Here is a 23,392-nt window from a genome sequence, read left to right as displayed (position 1 = left end):
ATTTGAATACTTTCGTAGATATTGGCAAGTAAACTTACAACTGTTACAATCTATTTCACATATCTCGCTAATTGTGAATGATCAGATATTTAATTTACAGAATATGTTTTTGACTGAAAACACAAAATTTCATGAATTGTTTTGTCCTCCTTTTATCCATATCAGTCTCACAAGCATAAGTATTCTTTTTGAAAACTTTTTATAGAATAATCTCATTTCCCCCACTTTGCCCAGTACATTTCTTGAAAAAATATATATCTTTAATATTATATAATATATATAATATCATATATATTATATAGATATATACGTACATACATATATATATAGATGTATGCATACATACATATATAGATAGATATATACATACACACATATATATATATATATATATATATATATAGAATAATCACCATCATTATCATCATTATCATTATTATGCTATGAGTTCAAGTGATCAATCCTAGTTAGCACTTGTGCTATCTTTGATCCTTTTTGAGAACTACATCTTGTAATGTGTATTGCACTTTTCTTATTTTCTTCTCTTTCTCTCTTTTTCCTTTCTCTTCTTTTTCTTATGTTTTCCTTAGTCTATATTTGTTCTATACATGTAATATGTTCTTGCCAATGAAAATCAGTTTACTTTTTTTTTTGTTTACGCATATGTGTTTGTCTAGCTTGACTTACGTGCAAGTGTATTTTGAACTTTTGTATTCATTCATGTATTCTTGTATTTATGTATTCATGTACTCATTTACTCATTTATATGTTATTGTTTTGATAAACTTCAAACTTCATAAGTGAATTTTAAAAAAATGTATTCCCTTACAGATTGGATTTTGATTAAGGGTCCGGAGAGAAAGTTTACATCCCTGCACCTTCAAAATGGTAGTGGGCCTGCGACGGTTTCCTCTCATGGCATAGCTGGTATGGAGGGTGGAACGAACGAAGAATTCACTCATACCAAGTCTTACGACTCCTACGATAGTGGTTCCGTTGACGATGGCAAGTCATGGCTATAAATACAACTGATTTCTTTTTTATTTGAAAAGATACGTGAAGAATATCATTTATAAAAACAAAAAAGCGAACATATTTTTTGTAGCATTACAGAGATTACAGATATGTGCTATTAAACGAATATTGTTGAGAATGCTATCTTTGCTCTTGGAAAACATCTGCAACTAGGATTGCACAACTATCTTATACATATAATCTCTCTTTTTTCTCTCCTTTTTTTTTCTTTTTTTCTTCCCATCTGTCATTTCAAAATCAAAAGGCAACAAATAATATTCTTTTTTACCTCTTATATCATGAGTTCTTTTTTTTTTCTTAAATTGTATATCTTGTGTTACGTCACACAAGAAAAAACAAATCTGAAGAGCTCTCCTGACCAGAACAAAACTACTCCTTTATATCCTAATCATTAAGTTATTTCAGAGTGGAGTTGTGTGCATCATATTGTCGTCCTCTTGTGAAAGCAGAAAACCATAAAATTTCAAATAAAATGACGTTCATGATTATAACAAGCAATTGCGATATCAATCTATTATAACAGTAGTTACTATTCGTACAAATTTTAACATTGGTGACAGCAGCAGTGAACATAGCCGGTAGAAATGAGTATTACTACGGTCACTATGGGATCAAACCCACGCTTAAATCATACTACTGTATTCACTCCGCTTCCCTCAGGCAGGGTATCACTACGTGTCACACACGAGGGTATCTAACCACCAGTTACATTCAGTTTTCAAACGGACGTATTACATGCATTTTCACATCCGGGTAACTACAAGAATGAGGGAATAGACTAAAAGAATATGCTTATCTCTTGCGCTCTTTTTTTTTCTTTTCTTCGTCTGTTTCCTATGTACACAGGGGATGTCGAGGTGTTGGAAAACGACGTATGCAGACTTGGGTCAAAACAAGGTGACAAGCGATTTAAAACTTTTCCGACACTGTAACAATGTGAATGACTGCAATTGTACTCGTATAAATCATAGTACGGAGTATAGAGTTCAGTGGTATAGCAGCTGCAATAGTATTAGTTAATAGTGAGTTTTTAATGGTTCATTATTTTTTACTTTACTTTATCAATTTAATTGATGTGGTGATGATGATACAAGCATTAGTAGAAATATTTGCAGTGCAGCATAGGTGGCAGCAGCAGTAGTAGAAGTAGTTTATGTGATGATACAAAAACAGATATGCTATCAACGATGTATTCAATCAGAGCAATAATAAAAGGTTTGCTATAGTTGTCATCGATGTTATGCCGAAATGAGACCGTAATGGTAATGAATGACAACTATAACTGCTTTGATCGTGAGCCAATGATCATCCAAAATCCCACGGCAGCTGAACTCGATAAATGCCAGAATTTCCAAAAACAGCTTTAAGCCGTTGTATTCGCAAATCTTTGACAAAGAAGGCAAAGAAAACCAAGTAGAAACTGCCAATTTGTGTTTTTCATCGTTAGAACATTCCAATAATCCCCAGAAATGAATGCAGCATTCAAGGTTACGGTTGCTGACGTCGATCTCCGCAGAGTCGAGGACGAGGTCTTCGCAAAATCACGATCCGATGTCGTGCTCTATGTCGCCAGAATGCGCGCCATCCTCTCCACGATCCGTAGTCTTCCCTCCGGGCGCTATCTCAATAATGCGGCTTACAGGGCAGAAAATGAGAAGGGCTTGGTCATAGGGGATTACGTGTACCGGGCAGGTGGCCACTGGAAACCAATAAACTGCGAGCCAAGATGGAAGGTTAGAACTCCTCCGTTGATATCGTACACACATGACTTTCACAGAGAAATTCGAGTGATTTTTTACTGTTTTATGGTTGTTGTTATTGTTGTTTTATTTCCTCTCCTTTTTCTAGAGAAGAGATGTTATAAACAACATTTCTAAGCAGGAGATTTAAAAGATCAACTTCCAATAAATTAAATTAATTGAATTAAGTTATATTATGTCGGTATCGATTAAAAGGGGAATTTCGAAGTAGAGAAAAACACATTGGCTGCAGTAATATGGACCTTCTCGTGGACTTTTAATCAAACCAATTGTAATGTTCATGAATCATTATTCGAACATTGCAATGACTGGACCCGAGACTGACACCGCTCTTTTGAATCCAGGGTCAGTGTGTCTTTAACAGTTGTTTGATATTTGGATTACCCTGATAGCAGAGATACCTCAGAATGACGTCAATTTCACGTCAGCGCTGTCGTCAGAAACTGTCGCCAATAAGACGTATTTTTGCTCAAATGGAAGACGTAAAAAGACGTCATTTTAGACGTTAGAAAGGCGTTTTAATTGATACAGAGAAAAGACGTCTTAAAGAGTCTTTTTGACGAAAATAATCAGAGAAATAGAACATCATTTTGATGTCGTTTTTTAGCCGAGACATATTAATTAGCATATCATTACAAGATCTAATGAACTGTGGGCATCTTCAGGTACAGCCTTACGAATCTAACCTAACATACATCAAGTTCTAAATCCTATGACTATGCCTACAAACTAGATAAGGTGATGATGTCATCGATTATGGTACTCTGGTCCACCTCAACCTGCGCACAAATGTACACTAATTGTTGTGCTGTTTAAATGAAATCATAAGACGATCTTGCGTTCAAACATCGTAATGGTTTATACTTTTATGACTTTTAGAAGGAAAGGGTTTATTGTAAATCTTTAAGAATGGGGCAAAAACCGTAATTTTTAGGTGTTTTCTTTAACAAGACATGTGAAGGTGGTGAAATCATTGCCTTTTTGTGCTCCTGGTACAGTTGTCCATGTTGTGGGACGACATCTTGCAAAACTTCAGATTTCATTCATTTGTCGCTTAACATCGATTTTTCTTCATGAAACCTCTGGGGTTTTTTTTTTCATTTCATCTATATCTATTTAATCAATTGTCTCAACTTGAGTACGGATTGCCTTGAATTTAAAACACACATTCGATTCATTTCACAGACCATAGCTTCCTGTTGTTGATTATCTGCACTTCTTGTGTACGTGCTTCACAAAGGTTATTAAGTGATTGTACCGAGGTATTTCCTTTGTTTCGTTTGCTTTAAGCAGAAAGTGGTAATGTATGTGATTGTATGTGTAAGCGCTGCATGAATATCTGTCGTTGCTTTGTTTGAAAGAATACACATTTACCTGTACATTCCAATATGCACGGGGTTCATACATGAATATAGTTTTCATGGAGATTTATCCAGTTTTTCAAAAAATTTAGTTACAAGCCAATTTCAAGAGAAAGTGCGCATTGACCTAGGAGCTATGTCTGCACATGCTAAGATTACAACTGTGAACTGGTTTATTGTTGATACTTCTATATGTGACCCTGCATCACAAAACAAACAAAAAGTCGCCAGACATGGATTTTTAGTTAAGGGCAGATTCTGAAACAGCAGACTCTTAAGCTTTAAAATGATGTATAACTCAATGGAAATGGACTCTCCTCACCTATCTAAATATTGGAAAGAAAGCACGCACACTCGAAAAGTGTGAACCGAGAAAAGAGGCTCTGAAGCATAGGGTCTATCTGTCTATTCAAGCGCTTAATCTTTACTAAACCGTGCTAGCTGTGCGATGAACGAGACACAAAAAAAAAATAGGTTGTAAACCACTGGGGCAACAACAATGAAGCGATTATCAGATTAAGTTGAAATTAAGCATGCTCTATGAACACATTCTGACCATGATTATTGCCAACTTTCAAAGCAGTAGCCTTATCCCTTCAAAAGTTGTTAAGACTTAAAAGTGAAGAGTGTACAAAGTGTTACCAAGAAATGAAAAGGGGCCTCTAAGACATACCTGATCTCACTACTCTAGAAAAAAGAGTTGTAGAAAAACTGCTGATAATGCACTTTCCCATTCATTTTATGATCCCAAACTTCAGAATAATGTCGAAGAAGGGTAGCTCTTTCAGAAAATATAAAAAACTCAATATTGACTTGGTTGAACTATTTCACCTTTTTTCAGTCGTCACGTAAAATTAAGGGGTGCGACTTATTGTTCGTTTTGTGATGCCCGGTCACATATATAGGCCCTATGTGCGTGTGTGTGTGTGTGTGTGTGTGTGTGTGTGTGTATGTGTGTGTGTGTGTGTGTGTGTGTGCGTGTGTGTGTGATTTTGAATGTATCACAATCATAATCATACACAGTGAAATTTCTCGTCCTTTCCAATGCAGGTAGCCATCGTCATTCCATTCAGGAGGCGCCACGCCCATCTCTCGGTGCTGTTACGTAACCTCATACCCCTTCTCAAGCTGCAGAAACTAGAATTTAGAATTTTCGTAAGCGAGCAGGTAAGCAACTTGCTCCGCCTCAGATTCCCACCCCTGGCCCAGAAACCAGAAGCGTACGGGTTGTACCTCGTGTTTACATAAGGATTTGGGAGGCCAGTCGCGCCGTGTTCCTTCCAGACTCGAGTCTGGCGTGACATCCGAGAGAGCCAATATGAAAGGGGTATTAGTCATGTATTCAGATGTCCTTTCATCTATCTTCTTGATGAACTGTGTCGAGCAAACGTGGAAAAAATATATGTATTATAATTCATAAACACATTGATTCTCGGTATATTAAATCCATATTGATGGATCACATAGTCCTGTACGAGACAGGAAAGATTTGTTTGATTGCTTGTTTGTCCCCAAAACATTGCCTTGATAGATTTCCTTTAGGAAAATAACGAGAATACTCATGTATCATTATAGGCAACTTCATTTTCAGCCACTGTGAGCTATCGAATGCAATTTGCAGAATAGCCATGGAATGGCAGAGTAAAATGGTAGAAGGACGACACCACCACACGCATTTCGTTCGGCCCCTTTTCGAGGCGTTCGCAATTATTGTTGTAATATACTTGCAAGAAGTTACTATGGCGAGCTGTCGGAAACAAAAACGGTCAGCTTTTATGGATTCATAGGTCCCTGTAGGTTGCTTCCATGGCAATTGCAATAATTCAAGTGTCAAAAATAGGCATCTTAGAGTAAAATAGGATCTCTTTTCATCCTTTTACCATGCCCGGTCTCGAACTCGACAGGACAACGACGTCATTTTCAACCGAGGCTTGATGAAGAACATCGGGTTTCTGGAGGCCACCAAGTTCGGCTGGTGGGACTGCGTGATCTTCCACGACATCGACCAGATCCCGATGAGGGGCGCCAATTATTACGGCTGCGATGGGATGCCGAGACACCTTTGTGCAAGGCCCGAGGAGATGGCATACAAGTAAGGCTCGAAAGAAAGGGAGAGAGAGAAAATTGACTCTTGAAGAGATAAGAAGGAATTATATATATATATATATATATATATATATATATATATATATATATATATATTGCGAATTTACGTATTGGCTCCAATGTAACGAAGAATAAACCGGTAATGCAATATTTCGCCAATATAGAGTTTATTGAGCAACTCAAATTTTCGGTGGCTTCCATCCACCCTCTTCAGGAGTCTTTCCGCGTCGAGACTCCTGAAGAAGGTGGGTGGAAGCCACCGAAAATTTGAGCTGCTCAATAAACTCCATATATTGGCGAAATATTGCATTACCGGTTTATTCTTCGTTATATAGATATACATATATATATATATATATATATATATATATATATATATATATATAAACACGAGGAATCAAAAGAGGGAATGCAAAGAAAACCCAAACCATTCTTCAGTTGCATTGAACAATGAATCAAACAAACGTATGAACTTGTGAAAATTGATGAAAGTTGATTTTAAAAAGTAGCGAAGTATAAGACATTTAACTGTCACATATATTCTCTCGTAAAAATCGCACAGTTGGAAAGAAAGACAGACCATGCACATGGTAATATCAAGACGATTAACCATTTCATGGACACACCCTTCATCGAGAGTGTGAACCAAAATGAGTCCATTTAGGGTTATTGATTTATCATACCTTTGGAGACGCTATTTACAACAAGATTTGGGTTTTTATACGCTTTACTTTGGTATGAAAATACAAAGCTGGCCGAAAGCGTAGAGAGCATCTACCGGGGGTCATCTCATGAGACCGACAACTACGAGTCATACAGCCTACGAGTTTGACGCTAGGCAAATAGGGCCCACGAATTCGACACTATTGGTAAAAACAACCCACCTGTTTGACATTACAATTTAATGTATGGGTCTCGTGGGACTTAATGGATAGGTCTTGTCTGCCGTGTTTGCTAAAAGTCGAACTTATGAATTATATTACTCGTGGGCTGTATGACTCCTGGGTTGTTGGATTCGTGGGTGTCAAACTCGTGACGTGTACCTTGCCTCACCAACCAGGAAGCAGGAAGTATTCAATTTCATTCTATTCACTTCATTCACTGAATCTTAATCAATGTTAATGAGAAATTATGCAAATTATTTTAAAAAGTTCGTTTATTTTATTACCACAACATCGTTTTTAATTTCGAAAATTAAACGCTACCAATCCGAATCGTTCAGTAACCAAGTTTTCTGCAAGTTTCACCGGCTGAATCCATACTTATAACTGCCATCATGACTAGACTGTTGAAGTAATCACAAATTTGTAAGCGCTGTTTTATTATAGTCTTTGTGTATTAAATTTACAAAATATATGTTACTTTCTTTGATATCTGTGGGATGGTTGTTACGAAAGTAACACTGTGTAATTTGTGTCGAAACTTAAAGAATGAAATGAAAGAAATGAAACATAGAAAATCTCCTGTTAGTAATTTTACAACACAGCTTACATCCCTACTGATTCGATGCATCTAACATTAGTCATGCTTAGATTTGATAGATTAGATCATGACAATGATTATAATAATGAATAACACTTATAAAGCGCTCAATATCGATGTTTCTAAACGCATTAATCCGAAAAAAATGAAGTAAGCATTATGCACATATGATAAAGCAACAACAACAACAAGATAAGAATGTAATGCAAACAAAAATATATGTCCACGGTTTTGATAGCAAAGAAAGGGATTTCTTCTTCTTGTACTCTGATTAAAAGGTCAAACCAACTCTCGATGTGAAAGCAAAGGCATCGCGAAAGCAAAACAGTCTCTTCGTTTGAAAGGGGTGTAATTCATTTTTTATTCCATTCAACCAATTTTTGCGTTTTCGTCGTTCATACATTGTATGACCTCCGGAGATGAATCGAATTTCAAAGACAAAATATATCTTTTTTAACTATCTTGTGTGATGTTTTGCGTAATTATGAAATTTCGAATTAAACAGTAGAAGTAACAGATTGCATTTTCCCCTCATGATTACCAGAGCATTCTTGTTTTTGTAGACCCGCCTACCAGCTGTTGTTCGGCGGCGTGGTAGGAGTGACTGCGCGCCAAATGAAAGGATCCAATGGGTACTCGAACTTCTACTGGGGGTGGGGTGGTGAGGACGATGACCTATTAAAACGTCTGCATGCCCGTGGGTACCAGCCGACACGTGACCTCAGACAAGGATACTACAGAACCCTAAATCACACCAAGAAGACCGAGAAGGAACTTTGCGAAGAAGTGTGAGTAAACAATCAACTGTGAATGAAACCAAGGAATAAGTATGGATTGAGTGAATGCAGCGATAGAAAAAGAATACATGTTTGAGGGGGGTCTAGGGCAATTAACCCCTGGGCAATTACCCCGGACCCTTCCCCTGGGCCTAATCCTAATCCTAATCCTGAACCTAATCCTAACCGAAACCCGAACTCCTAACCCTAAACCTTACCCATACCCCAATCTTTTCTCTAACCTTACCACTAACCAGTATTTAGCCGGGAGTAATTGCCCTCTGGGGGTAATTGCCCGGATTTGAGGAACATCTAACAATCTGCAGAAAAATTATGCATTTTTTTTTTTAGATTTTCAGTGCAGAAATATATATTTTGTGACGTCACTTATGGAAAACAGAATATAGAGTGTTTTAAGGAAATTCAGCATAATATATTCCCGCTTTTCTAGGATAATGAAATATCACTTAACTTCTTTCGGAAAGCAGGGGAAATGTTATTACCCTTAAAATAATAATGTCGATATACGAGCCGAGGGAATGAGTACTTTACAGGAAATACACAATTTTGCGGGATGATCTGTATTTTTATTTTTTACATAAGGTCACAAAATGTTGTAGTCTTCTCCTCCAGTAAGTGATGGCTGCAGAGAAAATCTAAATATTCATAAACTTTCAAAGTATGGCCTTATGTTTCTCAAACTTTTACTGATGAGTTTGACTAAATACGAGATTGCAGCATTCACTTTGTCCACGTTTGCATGCATAAATCATTCGATTTTAGTTTCATTCCTCTTAAACCCTTTGCATGCCACAGCAGTGAAGCCAGGCTAAGACACTTATTAAAAACATTGCTGCGAAGGAACGTAATCTATATGTCATAGGTGCATCCATGTGCAAGAATTCAAGAATTTATAGTGTAGTTGCAGACGACTTTGCTAAAAAACGGAAGGAAAGAATGTCAAGCAGTTTGTCAAGTGGGAGGTCAGTTGCACCAATCACAAATCTTGTTTTAAATGCACTGTGCTATCACTATATCCTCCCCATTACAGATATTGTCTCTTGGGCAAATCTAACGACCGCATGCTGTGGGACGGCATCAACAACATCACTTACTCCAAGGAACGACTGGACTTGTCTCTCCTTTACACACACGTGGCTGTAGATATACGGAAGGAGTCCTGGAACAGCGGCTACGCCCCGTGTCAGAAGCAAAAGAAATCGACTGACAGGAGATGACAAAACGCGATTTCACAGTGGCATAAATGAATGAAAAAGATATATATATAATGTATTTTTGCCCCTACATCATATGGGAAATTGCAAATAAAGCTTCTCAAAAAGGCACTTTTGAAAATGATGCCCTTTGGATTTTTTTTTCAAAAATAAATCTTGCAGTTTTGATTAGTTTTTCATAAGATGAATACATAGATGCAGGTATTTATCCTTGATTAAGGGGGTGTCATCATCACCTTATTGCCTACAAAGCACTGTAAAACACTTTGATTTATCAAACAGATTAACTTGATGTATTTTGAGCTGTTTCAGTGGTAGCCCAAACAAAGAAATACATTAAAATGACACAATCATTCAAAGTTGTGTGATACTGATGACTAGTTTCTACCAAGATCTAGTACTACAAGAACATAATAAGAGAACAAATTCAATTTAATTCAATGTAGGTTTATTGCCAATGAAAAAGAAAAATGGTTGCAGTTAAGCAGAGTTTGGGGGGGTAGAGGGGGGATGGAGGGATTTGACAGAATAGATCAACATAAACCAGCAGAGCTCGTATGGGATGAATTCTTCCCATTGCGTGCATTCTCCATAGGGCTCACACGGGTGATTTAATAATTCCCCATAGAGACGTGTGTTAAAATTCAAAATTCAAAAAATTCTGTAAAATAGTTTGGAGAAATGAGGTGTTTCATCTTCACTAACCTGGATAAGTGAGCTATACCCTGTCATCCATCAAATTTCCAAGGCAGGTTCCTCGGCTCAAACTCTGTCCAAGGGTCCGCAAAGCCATACTACGAGTTCTTTTCACTCAAAGAATCACCTATTTTCTGTACACGCACCCAATGAAATATAGTCCCTTCAAATTCCATGAGAAAAGCTTTCATCTTCAAACCAAAATGCAGTTTGTAGAGGAATTCATACTCAATATCTGCAGCTACTCAGTTTTATGCCAAACTGCGTTAATGATTTTTAATTAATTTTTTCTTCATTCATTTTGATATCTTTGGTACGAATTTGTGAAGGGGTCTGGGACATTCCATTTTATTTACAGGTGTGAGCCCAATAGAGTGATCCCGTGAGTCTCGCCATCACGTGATCTTATCATGCTGCATGACCAGATGACTGCAAATATTGTTATTGTCCCTTTCACAAAGGTTCATCATGCAAATGAAATGTAGTCCCCTAAATTGTACATGAAGAGTTTGTCGAGCAGTGTGGAGAATAGAATTCAATTCAAGTAATTTCTGCAACCCCCCCCCCCCCCCCCAAAAAAAAAAACGCCATAAAAGACTGAAAATAAAACATTGTCATTTTCGTAAAATAACTTGTAAAGTCAAGTGTTCAAACAAATTCAATTTTTATATAAAATTCAGTTAATTGTTGTATTTTCACTTTTACAATACACGCTGTACAATCACTCTTTACAACTTTTGGCAATAAACATAATGATGTTTGACGCGATGACAGTCCTTTCTTGACATGATTAAAGGAACCATAGGTTAATATAAGTATAACAATTTCCTACACTATACTTATACTATATGTTTTCTTATAGTGGTTTATTCCTCTCTCTTTTTTCAAGAACAATATATATCTATCATCTTTAGCGGTAAAAGTCTTTTAAAAGTTTTTAAAAAGATGCGAATTGCTTCAGACAATTACGCAGAGCATTCCATACACCGGATCCATGATGTCTTAAAGATTTGTCAGCTATCGGGTCCGGAGTCGGTCGGGTTATTTGGAGGAGTGTTACTGTATGTATACTGATTGACTGATAATGAATGTTCTTGTTGTATGAAAAATATTCATTAAAAAACAGTCCTGGTCGGTAAATATCACCGGAAGAAAAACGATGTATCTATAACGAGCTTTGAGTTTCTGGTTGGACTTATAAAGAAGAAAGCGAAGAAGAAGCCATACGCTCTGAAATAGTAAGAGTTGTCAAATGGTATTGTTGTGAAGACCTATTGTCTTACCAGGGGTGTAATTATCTTCCACTTTAAATATGACACAAGTGGAAGCAAGCCCAATAATTATGTGTCAGTGTGTGCGCGGGTGTGAGTGAGTATGCACTTGCACGGAGCTTCAAGAGCTATTCGGTGATTCCGAGCGTTGTTGCAAATACATGCGTCTCATGTCTCACAATGTAGGCCCTAATTACGGTGAATTAATAAGGATACTAAGAAAGGTATCATTACTGAAAAAGTAATTTTGCTTCAATCAAGCAATTGTTTCTTTGCTTGCTTGCTGAATTGGAATGATGGTGATTTTTAATCTTGTAGGTCATTCGCATTGTTGGGATGTTGTTCAATTCATTGCTAAAATGATGTTGTCCGTCAAATTACTAGGATGTCTTTCATCTGAACTTCATTTTTATTGTGTCGTGCATTCCATCGTTAGGATGTCGTTCATCTCCTTGATAGGATGTTGTACACCGCATTGTTATTGTGTCCAGCATAACTGTCATCATTAGGATGTCATTCATCTCATTGTTAGGATGTCGTACACCTCATTGTTATAGTTGGGATGCCCTTAATCTCATCATTAGAATGCCACGCATGTCATCGTAAGGATGTCGTTCATCCCATCGTTACGATGTCGTTCATCCCGTTGCTAGGATGTCCTTCATCTCACTGTTGGGATTACGTCTCTTTGTTATCATGTCATGCATGTCGTCTCTTTGTTATCAAGGGATGATGTTCATCTCATTGTTAGGACGTTCATCTCGGTCGTTCATCTCATTGTTAGGATTCTGTTAAGCTCATCCTTGGGATGTCATTCATCTCATTGTTAGGATGTTATTGATCTCGTCGCTAAGATGTCGTTCATCTCATCGTCAGGATGCCGTCATCCCATCTGAAGGATATCGTTCATCACAACGTTAGGATTCCATTCATCTAATCGCCAGGATGTTGATCATCTCGTCACTCGTTTCGATTCTGTTCACGTCATCGTTAGGATATTATTTTGGTGTGCGTAAATTGCTCCATATTTTAAGCACCGGCATCAATTATAAAAACCGAAAGAATTAATACAAACCTCCGGACAGTGTATTTACCAATGTGCCGATAGGACTATTTCAGTATTAACAATTGAATTTTTAACTTCTCTACCAATATAAAAGAGCCCATTACTTTCCTCTCAGAAAGCAGGGGTACTTACATTGCCTTAAAGGGATAGTGTGCAGATACCTTGATATAGGTTTCCAATAAGGTTTCCAATTTTCAGCTATCGGAAATTTATTTCATAGATACACCAATCACCGAGGCGAGGTGTGACCAGTAAACAGATATCAGCCGGGCATTTCATTCCTACTACATTCAGCGATTCATGGTCTCAGTTTGGCATGAACATATCTGTTTGCTACCTAATGCTGTCTATCGTTCTTCCTACTGTGAACGTGAAGGTATGTTTAGTCTTATTCTTTAATGCCTATTATTCTGATAAAACATCATTAAATTATAGACTAACAACAATCAAATTACGTACTCCATTGGGATGATTTGTTTTCTTCCATGGGTTGACTACGCTGCGTCCTATTCTAGCACATACCTGTGATCAAGAAAATACATAATGTAAAGATGGCTGCTACAACTTTAGAAATGATAGGTAGATGAATACAAAGGGAAGTTTTCACATGAATGAACGCTCCCTCCCCCCCCCCCCCCCAAAAAAAAAGTTAAATCAAGTATGTACGCACAGTTTATGTCCCATCCCCCCCAAAAAAAAATAAATAAATAATGAAGACACCAGGAAATGGTGTTACCAAGTTGCCTAAAGGCCCCCCTCCTTTCTTTTCTTTTTTTTTTTTTGCTTGTTTGCTGATTAATCCCGAAAGTGGAGCCAGAAATATAAACGCACCCACCCCTTGAAAATATGAATTAATTTGCAAAAACAATATATATTTATACACACACACACACACATATATATATATATATATATATATATATATGTAACGACAACAATGATGGAGCCGGGACTCGCTATGTTGGTTACTGGTGTTCGTTTTTATTCGCAGGTTCTGCTCATAACAAGCCCCCTGCCTGAGACGAAGATAGCTGACTCTCACGAATTCTGCTCACAATATGTCTCGATGCTTTCCCGTTGTCAAAGATTCCAATATGAAGTCAGGAGAGGAAAACTTTCTCTATTTATTGGGTTTAGGACCCTTCCCAAAGATACATTTTAACTTTAAATTCCAATCCACCGACGCACAGTTCTACGTCACTTTTACTGCCACCTTGTTTGGGTGGAGGGGCTATAACTGGCTATGAGGTCATAGCTTGACCCAAGGAGGGCAGAGAGTGGACACTATGCCCAAATTTGGCAAGTAAAAGTGGAGAATGTGACCGGAAGGATTGGACTTCCTGAATGACGCAGGGTGACTCATTTTCCAGAAAAATGTATTTCTATGTTACTTTTTGTTTTAATTTTTTGATTCTTAGAAATCTTTCTTTCTCTTTGTTTTAGCAAAAACCACAATGTTACACTCTCCCCTGCTTCATGTTGGCATCCCTGACAACATTCCAATAAACATAATTATCTAATATCAATTACCTCAAATTTAACGTCTACCCGAGAGTAGAGAAAGGAGTAGCAAGTGCGACTTGCTAACATCCGCGAGAATCTCCTCAGTTACGGTTGGCGGCGCCTTTCCCTGCAGCCTAGCCGAACGCCTCAGGGATGGAGCTGACTCCGATCCATCTTCCGGGTGCTCCCCTGCTTTTTCCAAAGCAGGGAGGTCATCCTCCCTTATGATGGCTGCTTCGCCGTCATCTGCCACAGGCACGCGGTCGCTGTCGCCTTGTTGGTTGTCGTCCCTGTCGTCGCTGGTGCCGTCGCGATCGTTCTCGCCTCCTTCATGCTGCACCTGCGTGGCGTCGACTGTCGTTTCTGGTCCAGCTGTCAATTTCACATGGACTACCATCGGTGTGCTGTCGTCGCTCTCCTGTTGTGGCACATCTGGACTCTTAGCTGGAGATGCCTCTGTCTCCGTTGGGACGTCAGGTGCAATGTCGGGGACAAGTTGCCGGCTGTCCAGGATATTACGGCGGTGTATAGCCTTTCCTTCCTGTGCCTTATCACCATGTAGGGGAGCCACAATGTAGACATTGCCTGTTGGGTCTGGTCTAGCGACAACCTTATAGGGGATGTCACTCCAGACATCTTGGATCTTGTTTCTTCCCAACACTCGGTTCCTAAGGAAGACTCTGGCTCCTATGCGCAGGCCCTCATCAGTTGCTTTGGCGTTCGCCCGTGCCTGTCGTCGTAGAGCTTGCTTCTCCGTCATCTTAGCAGCGGTGGTGAAAGCGGTCTGCAAACGATGGTGGTGTGAAGACAACCAGTCGTCTGAATCCTCATCGTGCTGAGTGGCTGCTCCTAACACATGGTCAATCGGTAATGTCGGCTCCCGACCATAGAAAAGATAGAAGGGCGAATACCCTGTGCTAGAGTGCGGTGTGCAGTTGTAAGAATACACAATCTCTGGCAGGAATTCAGTCCACTTCTTCTTCTGCTGTGGTTGGAGAGTGCGAAGACGATCGTGGAGCGTGCGGTTGAATCGCTCACACTGACCATTACCTTCTGGGTGATATGGTGTTGTCCTGGTTTTCTGGATACCATAGAGGGCACAGAGTTCTCGGGTTAGGTGACTTTCGAAGTTCCTTCCTTGATCGCTGTGGATCCTCTTTGGCACCCCGAATCGGACAAACCAGTGGTTAACAAGGAGCTTTGCCACAGTTGAGGCCTTCTGGTCCCGAGATGGTACAGCTTGGGTGAATTTAGTGAAGACGTCTGTCATAACCAGGACACTCTCAATCTTCCCACTTGGCTCGAGCGAGGTGAAGTCGATCGCCAGGATCTCAAGTGGCTTCTTGGCAATGAGCGCTCCCATTGTAGTCTTCACTTTGGGGTTACTGGACTTTGACAGCAGGCACCTTTGGCAGTTTTCACAGTATTTCTTTACATCGTCAGACATGGAGGGCCAGTAGCATCTTTGACGGGCGAGAGCAGTTGTCTTCTCTGAGGCTGGATGCCCAACTTGGTCATGGACAGCCTGAAGCACCCGTTCCTTCAAGGTCTCTGGAACTAGCAACTGGTAACATTCTGAATCAGCAATCAGGACCTTGCGATAAAGGATGTCATCTCTGAAGGTAAGGCGATCCCACTCACGGAGAATCTTTCGGACAGCTTTTGATTCGGCCATCAACTGCCGTGGTGAAGGTTGAACTTCTTTGGATTTGTAAGCCAAAACCTTAGAGAGAGTTGTGTCGCCATGTTGCATCCTTGCAAGATCTTCCTTGGGGATGGACGGTAGAGTGAATGATGAACCCACCTTCTTGTCAGGAACTTGATTATGACACTGCAACTCTGCCACCTCTTCGATTGTCGTTCTTAGTGCAGCCGGCAAAACGGTGCCTCTTTCCGGGGTAATGGTCTCAGGGCAGCATTCCATCTCTTCCAGTCTCCCACGCTGACATCCATGGTCAGTCTTCCGGCTGAGAGAATCAGCATTGGTGTTGATCCTCCCTGGCCTGTACTTTATCTGGAACTGGAATTGCGCTAGTTCTGCCTGCCAGCGCATCTCTGTGGCCCCAAGCTTTGCAGTAGAGTTGAGGTAACTAAGTGGATTATTGTCCGTGTACACCGTAAAGCTAGCTCCAATCAGGTAGTCCCTAAACTTTTCGGTTACGGCCCACTTCAATGCCAGCAACTCCAGCTTCATTGAGCTGTAGTTCTGCATGTTCCTCTCATTCGGCCTCAGTGCTCTACTCGCATAAGCAATGACCACCTTCTTACCATCCTTCTGCTGGGACAGCACAGCTCCCAGTCCAAGATGGCTGGCATCTATCTCCAGGATGAACGGCTCCCTGAAGTCTGGATACCCCAGTATAGGTGCTGACGTCAAATGACGCTTCATGTCCTCCATCGCCTTTGAACAGTCTGCATTCCACCCCTCAGACAGTGGAGTCCTAGCCTTGGCCTCTGCAGTCCTTTTTGACCTTTTCGTCTTAGACGTTGACCCTAATAGGGCATGCAGGGGTGCTGCTACTTCAGCATACTTTGGTACAAAGCGCCGGTAGTAACTGCATAGACCAAGGAATCCACGAAGCTCAGTCTCAGTTTGAGGGGTGTTCCACTCTTGTACTGCTCTGACTTTCTCTGGATCAGGTGATATTCCTCCTGCAGAGACTACATGGCCCAGGTAACGCAGCTCCTTCTTGAAGAGGTTGCATTTCTCTGGCTTTACCTTGAGATTGAAGTCCGCCAGTCTCCCTAGCACCATGTCAAGACGTTGAAGGGTCTCCTCAAACGTTGATCCGAACACGAGGATGTCGTCCATGTAGATAAGGACAGTCTGGAAGTTCTGATCGCCGAATGCCAGGTCCATCAGCCGCATGAAGGTCGCAGGAGCGTTGCAGAGTCCAAACGGCATTCGTAAGAACTCATACAAACCTCCTGTCCCCACTCGGAATGCTGTCTTCTCCCTGTCTTCTTTTGCCATGGGAACTTGGTGGAAGCCATGTGCCAAGTCTAGACTGCAGAAGTACTTAGCACCCTTCAGAGCATCCAGGGCTTCCTCGATGCGGGGGAGGGGATAGGCATCTCTATGAGTCTTGGCATTCAAGGCCCTGTAGTCAATACAAAGTCGTAGCTTACCATCACGTTTCCGAACAAGAACCACTGCAGATGCATATGGACTCGATGACCTTTTGATGATGCCTTGCTTTAGGGACTTTTCAAGGTACTCCCTCACCTCGTTCCATTGATGTGGGGGAATCCTCCTGTGGGGTAGGCGTACAGGGCGGTCGTCATCAAGGATGATCTTGTGCTCTACCTTGTCGCAGTACCCAATGTCCGTGTCATCTCTGCTAAACCTGTCAAAGTGCTTCTGGATTAGCTTTTCAACTGCCTGAAGCTGCTCTGGTGACGTCTTGGTCTCCTCGTCTACCTCCATCCTCTCCATCATCTCCTTGATATCTCCAGTCGAGGAGGGTGAACTGTATGCTTCCTCCAGACCAACAGTGTGCTCTTCAGATGACGACTCTAGGTTGCCTGGTGACAGCTCCAGCAGACCAACTGGCGTCCTAGGATGAAGATAGATGTCGCTGTTGCTGAAGTTTACCATCTGGACAGGAACTCTTCCCGAGGAGGGCACCCTTACGAGAGTAGGTAGGAGGACGAGTCCATTTGGTAATGTTGAGGCATCCCTCTCCTCAACAACTGCGACACAAGGTTGTCTAGGCTTATGTGTAGTGCAGTCTACCGTAACACTACACCTTGCTGGTAGAAGAATGGGCTTCTTTCCACCAGACCGGACTTGATAACGTTTTTCCGTAGTCGTTTGGGGTTTCCGGGCCATCACCTCTTCATATAGGGCAAGGACATGGACCCACGCAGTTCCCTCACTGGACTCTGCTAGTGTCTGCTGAAACCGGCTCTCTGACGTGGACTTTAGTGCCTTGTTGACATCTCGAAGGACGTTAGATCCGATGACAGCAGGAACAAGCTTCTTGCGCTCGGCCATGGGCGGGTGAACAGGATCACGCACGACGAGGAAACCCATCTCCGGAAACCTCCTTCCCATGACCTCCAGTGACAACTCAACATAGCCGCGATAAGGAACTGCCAGACCTTGTGCACCTGTAATAGAGATGAACTCCGAAACGTCAACAATTTCTTCATGAGCGAGGTGCTCATTGAAGAAGGACTCTGTAATCGTGGACACCTGGGCACCAGTGTCCAGCAAACATCTGACGTCCTTCACCCCTCCAAGATTCACCGACACCTCCGGACAGCTTCCCACCGCCTTCTCGAAAACTGCTGAGCCATGACATTCCTTACCCACCGTTTGGCTCTCAACGGTGGGCCTTACTCTTTTGGCGCCTCAGCTGGGCTTTGCGACGCCGGTTTTTTGGTGATAGCTTGACTCTCATCGGCGCGATTCAAGTCTGCCATCCTTTTCTTGCACTGGCGCTGAATGTGGCCAGTCTTCCCGCAGTAGTAACAGGTGATCCTTGGTCGGCTGGAACGTTCAGCAGTCAACGCCTCAATTTGACGTTGCTGCTTCTCCAAAAGGTCACCCTGCTTCTTCAGGATATCCAGGATGCTTGCCTTTTCGCTCGTTGAGGTCTCCTGCAAGGTGGCTGCCTTTGGTTTCCTCGATAGCCCAAACCAATTAAGGGCACGGTCTCGGAGTTCAAAGAAGTCGAGGTCGGGAGACTCGGTGTTCAGCCGTCTGAGCTCTCGCCGCAACCCCTCATCGTAAACAGTCTCCGCCAGCCGTCCCTTCAGAGTTTCCATCTTGCTGCCCTTGTAGGAGCTGTCTAGGAAGCATATGCGGTCATAGAGGGTCACCAGTTGGAGTGAGCATTCCAACAGTCCCTCTGCTGGAGCCTGCTGATAGCTGAAGAACTTCTGGAGCAGGACCGGAAGTGAGTCCCCACTCCCGAAGACCTTCTCCAGGGTAGCGAAGATCTCCTTCACATCCTCGGCTACAGCATCACCACGACCCAGGATCTCCCTGCGGGCGTTCCCTCCTAGGTGATCACAGACGAAAGCAGCCTGCTCTGAAGTACCCAAGTTCCGGACAGCAAGCTGGCTCTTCATATCTATGATCCAGTCCTGGACGGTCGGATCTCCTGGTTTAACAGGCTTCCCCTTAAAGACATCCAGCCGCCTTCCTTGTGTCAGGAAGATGGGTTGGATGCCGGTCGTTGTGCTTGCTGAGGCAGGGACCTTGGTGTCATCTCGTCCTCCGGCAAGCTTGGCTTCCAGCTCCGCCACCTTCTCCTTTAGGGCGTCAATCTCCGATTTCTCCATTTTCTCCAGCAAAGGGGCAGGTAGGTGAACAGTGATCTGCAAATCCTGTCCGTGACGCCAATTTTTTTGTAACGACAACAATGATGGAGCCGGGACTCGCTATGTTGGTTACTGGTGTTCGTTTTTATTCGCAGGTTCTGCTCATAACAAGCCCCCTGCCTGAGACGAAGATAGCTGACTCTCACGAATTCTGCTCACAATATGTCTCGATGCTTTCCCGTTGTCAAAGATTCCAATATGAAGTCAGGAGAGGAAAACTTTCTCTATTTATTGGGTTTAGGACCCTTCCCAAAGATACATTTTAATTTTAAATTCCAATCCACCGACGCACAGTTCTACGTCACTTTTACTGCCACCTTGTTTGGGTGGAGGGGCTATAACTGGCTATGAGGTCATAGCTTGACCCAAGGAGGGCAGAGAGTGGACACTATGCCCAAATTTGGCAAGTAAAAGTGGAGAATGTGACCGGAAGGATTGGACTTCCTGAATGACGCAGGGTGACTCATTTTCCAGAAAAATGTATTTCTATGTTACTTTTTGTTTTAATTTTTTGATTCTTAGAAATCTTTCTTTCTCTTTGTTTTAGCAAAAACCACAATGTTACATATATATATATATATATATACACATCTGTGACCTATACAATATCTTTGTAGACCCCAAGATGAAAAAAAAGGCTGAAAATGGAGAATCTATGTCAAATCTGAATTCAAATGACATCAGACAGGAAGCAATATTGACTAAAATTGCAGAAATGTAAAATGTTATTTCAACTTAGGAAAATGAAAATGATTATTGGTTCTTGAATTTGTATCATGACTTCTTACATTCGGAAATGAAAAGAATGAAATAAAGAAATTATGTCCACTGTATCACCTTTGCGGCTTATTCCTTATGTCATTTTAAGTATGAGTTGACAGAAAATTGAAATTTTCCCCCCTTTGATAGGATATAATATATTTATGTGTGTGTGTGAGTGTGTGTGTGAACCTGCATCACAATACCAACAAAAAGTCGCCATCAGAGATGGATTTTTAGTTATGGGCAGATTCTGAAAGAGCAGACTCTAAGCTTTAAAATGATGTATAACTCAATTAGAATGGACTCTTCTAGCCTATCTATCTTTACATCAGTAAAGGGATTATCATATTAGGCTGAAATTGACCAGCTCTATCAATGCATTTTATTCGGTTCCATGACATTTGCTCCTGCGACAACAGCTCCCAAGAAAAATTGTTCTAAAAAAACTGCTTTAACATTCTAAATCCTATCATTTTTTTTCACACATGCATGTTCACATGCATGTGTGAACATATCCTTTTGTTATCCCCTAAATTATAACGATGAAAAAGAACTGTTCTTTAAGAAAATATGAAAAACTTAAAAGTGACCCGTTTCATCTATTCTGCGTCCTTAAAATCAGAACCTGCGACTTTTTCTTGGTTGTGTGATGTACGGTCACGTGACATCATACGTGCTCATCAAAGTTGAAATTTCGTGCATGCGTCAAAGGCGATTCTTAGTGCAAAATATGTGAAAGAGTAGATATCTTAAAGCCATCACAGCTCATAAGGATGGACGATGATCTCCATCTTTGTTGCATATTTTGAAAGATGGCAAAATTATCTACAGTAATCAAATTTCTGCATGAAATGGAAAATATAGAATGTCATAAGGACGTCATTATCAGATTTGAAATCTTTTCGGGTATATCCCCCTTGACAACTTTTGTTCCGAAATTTTAGTATGTTGTAGCTTATCATTATTGTCTATCATATTTATGCTTAAAGTTTTTCAATGCGATGACGTTATCATTGCAAAATATCGATTGAGGTTACCCTTGTAAGATTTCACCATTTTACGTGTTATCTCTATGGCTATCCATTTTCTTTTTCGAGAACCACCAATTGACATGATTTTGTACATTCGGGGCAATAACTCAATTATCCTTCAGTGAAATATCTCCCAGATTGACTTATGTTGTCGCTGACAGGTTGGATTATTGGACCACGATTCATGTTTGAAAATTCAGTTCATCAGATGTCAAATCTATTCAAGTGTACTCTCTTGTCCTTTAAGATTCAAGATTCGAGATTCAAGATTAAATATAGTTTCCTTTTCATAAGATAAACAGAGAAAGTAGATAAAATGTATGAGCAGAACATGTATGTAATATTGTATACATGTAATAATTCCAGAATCGTAAATTGACAAAGTACATGTGAAAGTGAGAAACAATGAAGAAAACACAATTGTTTTTTTAATTATATACATGCTTCACCTTGTACACAAAATACATACATACATGTACATATGTATACTTATACATACACACATATATATTCATATCTTCACCAATTTGTACCTAGATTTCAGTATGTTGTAGGACGTTTTAGCTTATGCCCCATAATCTAAACATGTCATTATTTTTTTCTGCAATTTCTATGGCTCGATCGTAACCATGGTAACGTCATTATGATGTGATTTATCAAAATCACATTATTGCCTCTGGTATATTGGTAGCTCCGTTTCTATTTTTTTTTTTTTTTTTTGGGGGGGGGGGGTCATCGAAAATTGGGAGATGCCCATTTCATGTAGGCCTGCAATATCTGGCATGGATTGAGGCAATGGACAAAAATAAATAACTGAAGAAATTCTGTGCATGGAGTGTAAAGCAAAGTTCGGGCAAAAGAAAATACTAACAGTAAGAACAACTAAAGAAAGTGAACAGAAGAATCGTCTGCTAATATGTTCAATCTATATGTACAAATTAAGTGCATTATGTTGTACTGCATGAGTTCCAAAAAGATGTTTCTAGAATATTCCATAATGATTATATTCATCAAGTCCATCTATGTGTTTTGTAGCCACATTAAACTTCGATTAAAGAAATTATTTTCTGATGATGTTTGGCTTATATGAGATTGCGCGGGAATTTCACCGTGTGTGGGAGAGAAGCAAAAAGACAATATAATTTACACATACACACACACACACACACACACACACACACACACATATATATATATATATATATATATATATATATATATATATATACATATATGTATAACTTTACTTTTTCCTCTGGTGTCCAGAATCTGAAAGTTTGATGATCCGAAGGGGAAATGTAATGGCCCGAAAAGATAGGAAATTCAGAATTGATTTTGAATTTTAGCTGCCTGATCGGGCCACCGGGTCATGGCTAATGTCGGACCCGGATATATATGATAATAATAACAATTATATACGTATATACATAAACATACATATATATATATAAAACAATTATATACGTATAAACATAAACATATATATATATATATATATATATATATATATATATATATATATATGAGAGAGAGGGGGTTCATATGTATACTCCACATTACGCGCGAATGAAAACATACCAACAAGAAATTATAAACAAGGTTGCTTGGAGAATTGCAAACCGGATTTCGCAATATATGCATGCAGCACTGAATGGAAGGAAGCATGCTTTGACAAAGTATAAGGGGATAAAGAGGATAATGAATCACAGAAAACAAGGCAAATAAAACATTAAACGTTATTTACCAATAGTATGCTATCCATATGTGTCAATTTCACAAGTCAAAGTTAAAAATGTACATTGTATATCAATTTTCAATTCAATTCAAAATGATTTATTTCCATATAAAGTAATACAAAGTAATATACAAAACGCTTACATGATAACATTATTTTCAAGGAACTGTGAATTACGTAAGTTTCAACAAAACATGAATACAGTATTATAATGATATCTACTTTGGTTTAAATAAATAAAC

General features: G+C 40.1%; 1 protein-coding gene across 1 annotated transcript; it reads left to right on the top strand.

Annotated features, from left to right (window-relative positions):
• Positions 1 to 929: 929 nt before the first annotated feature.
• Positions 930 to 9,768, top strand: LOC139723814 (beta-1,4-galactosyltransferase 6-like). Its single transcript, XM_071635021.1, has 7 exons — positions 930 to 1,005; positions 1,882 to 1,932; positions 2,503 to 2,768; positions 5,207 to 5,323; positions 6,061 to 6,248; positions 8,308 to 8,532; positions 9,572 to 9,768. Exons 1-7 carry the CDS (start codon positions 930 to 932, stop codon positions 9,756 to 9,758), a joined length of 1,110 nt encoding a protein of 369 aa, XP_071491122.1. The 3' UTR covers positions 9,759 to 9,768.
• The last annotated feature ends 13,624 nt before the right edge of the window (positions 9,769 to 23,392 follow it).

This window comes from Diadema antillarum, unplaced genomic scaffold (assembly GCF_040938485.1).
Source record: "Diadema antillarum isolate AM-2024a unplaced genomic scaffold, OU_Dant_1.0 scf00000201, whole genome shotgun sequence".
Classification (NCBI taxonomy): Eukaryota; Metazoa; Echinodermata; class Echinoidea; order Diadematoida; family Diadematidae; genus Diadema; species Diadema antillarum.
This window is presented reverse-complemented; position numbering and strand designations above follow the sequence as displayed.

Coding starts and splice junctions, on each gene's coding strand:
- LOC139723814 (XM_071635021.1), top strand. CDS start 930: ATGGAGGGTGGAACGAACGAAGAATTCACTCATACCAAGTCTTACGAC. Junction 1,933..2,502: donor CAGACTTGGGTCAAAACAAG/GTGACAAGCGAT, acceptor AATAATCCCCAG/AAATGAATGCAGCATTCAAG. Junction 5,324..6,060: donor GAATTTTCGTAAGCGAGCAG/GTAAGCAACTTG, acceptor CGAACTCGACAG/GACAACGACGTCATTTTCAA.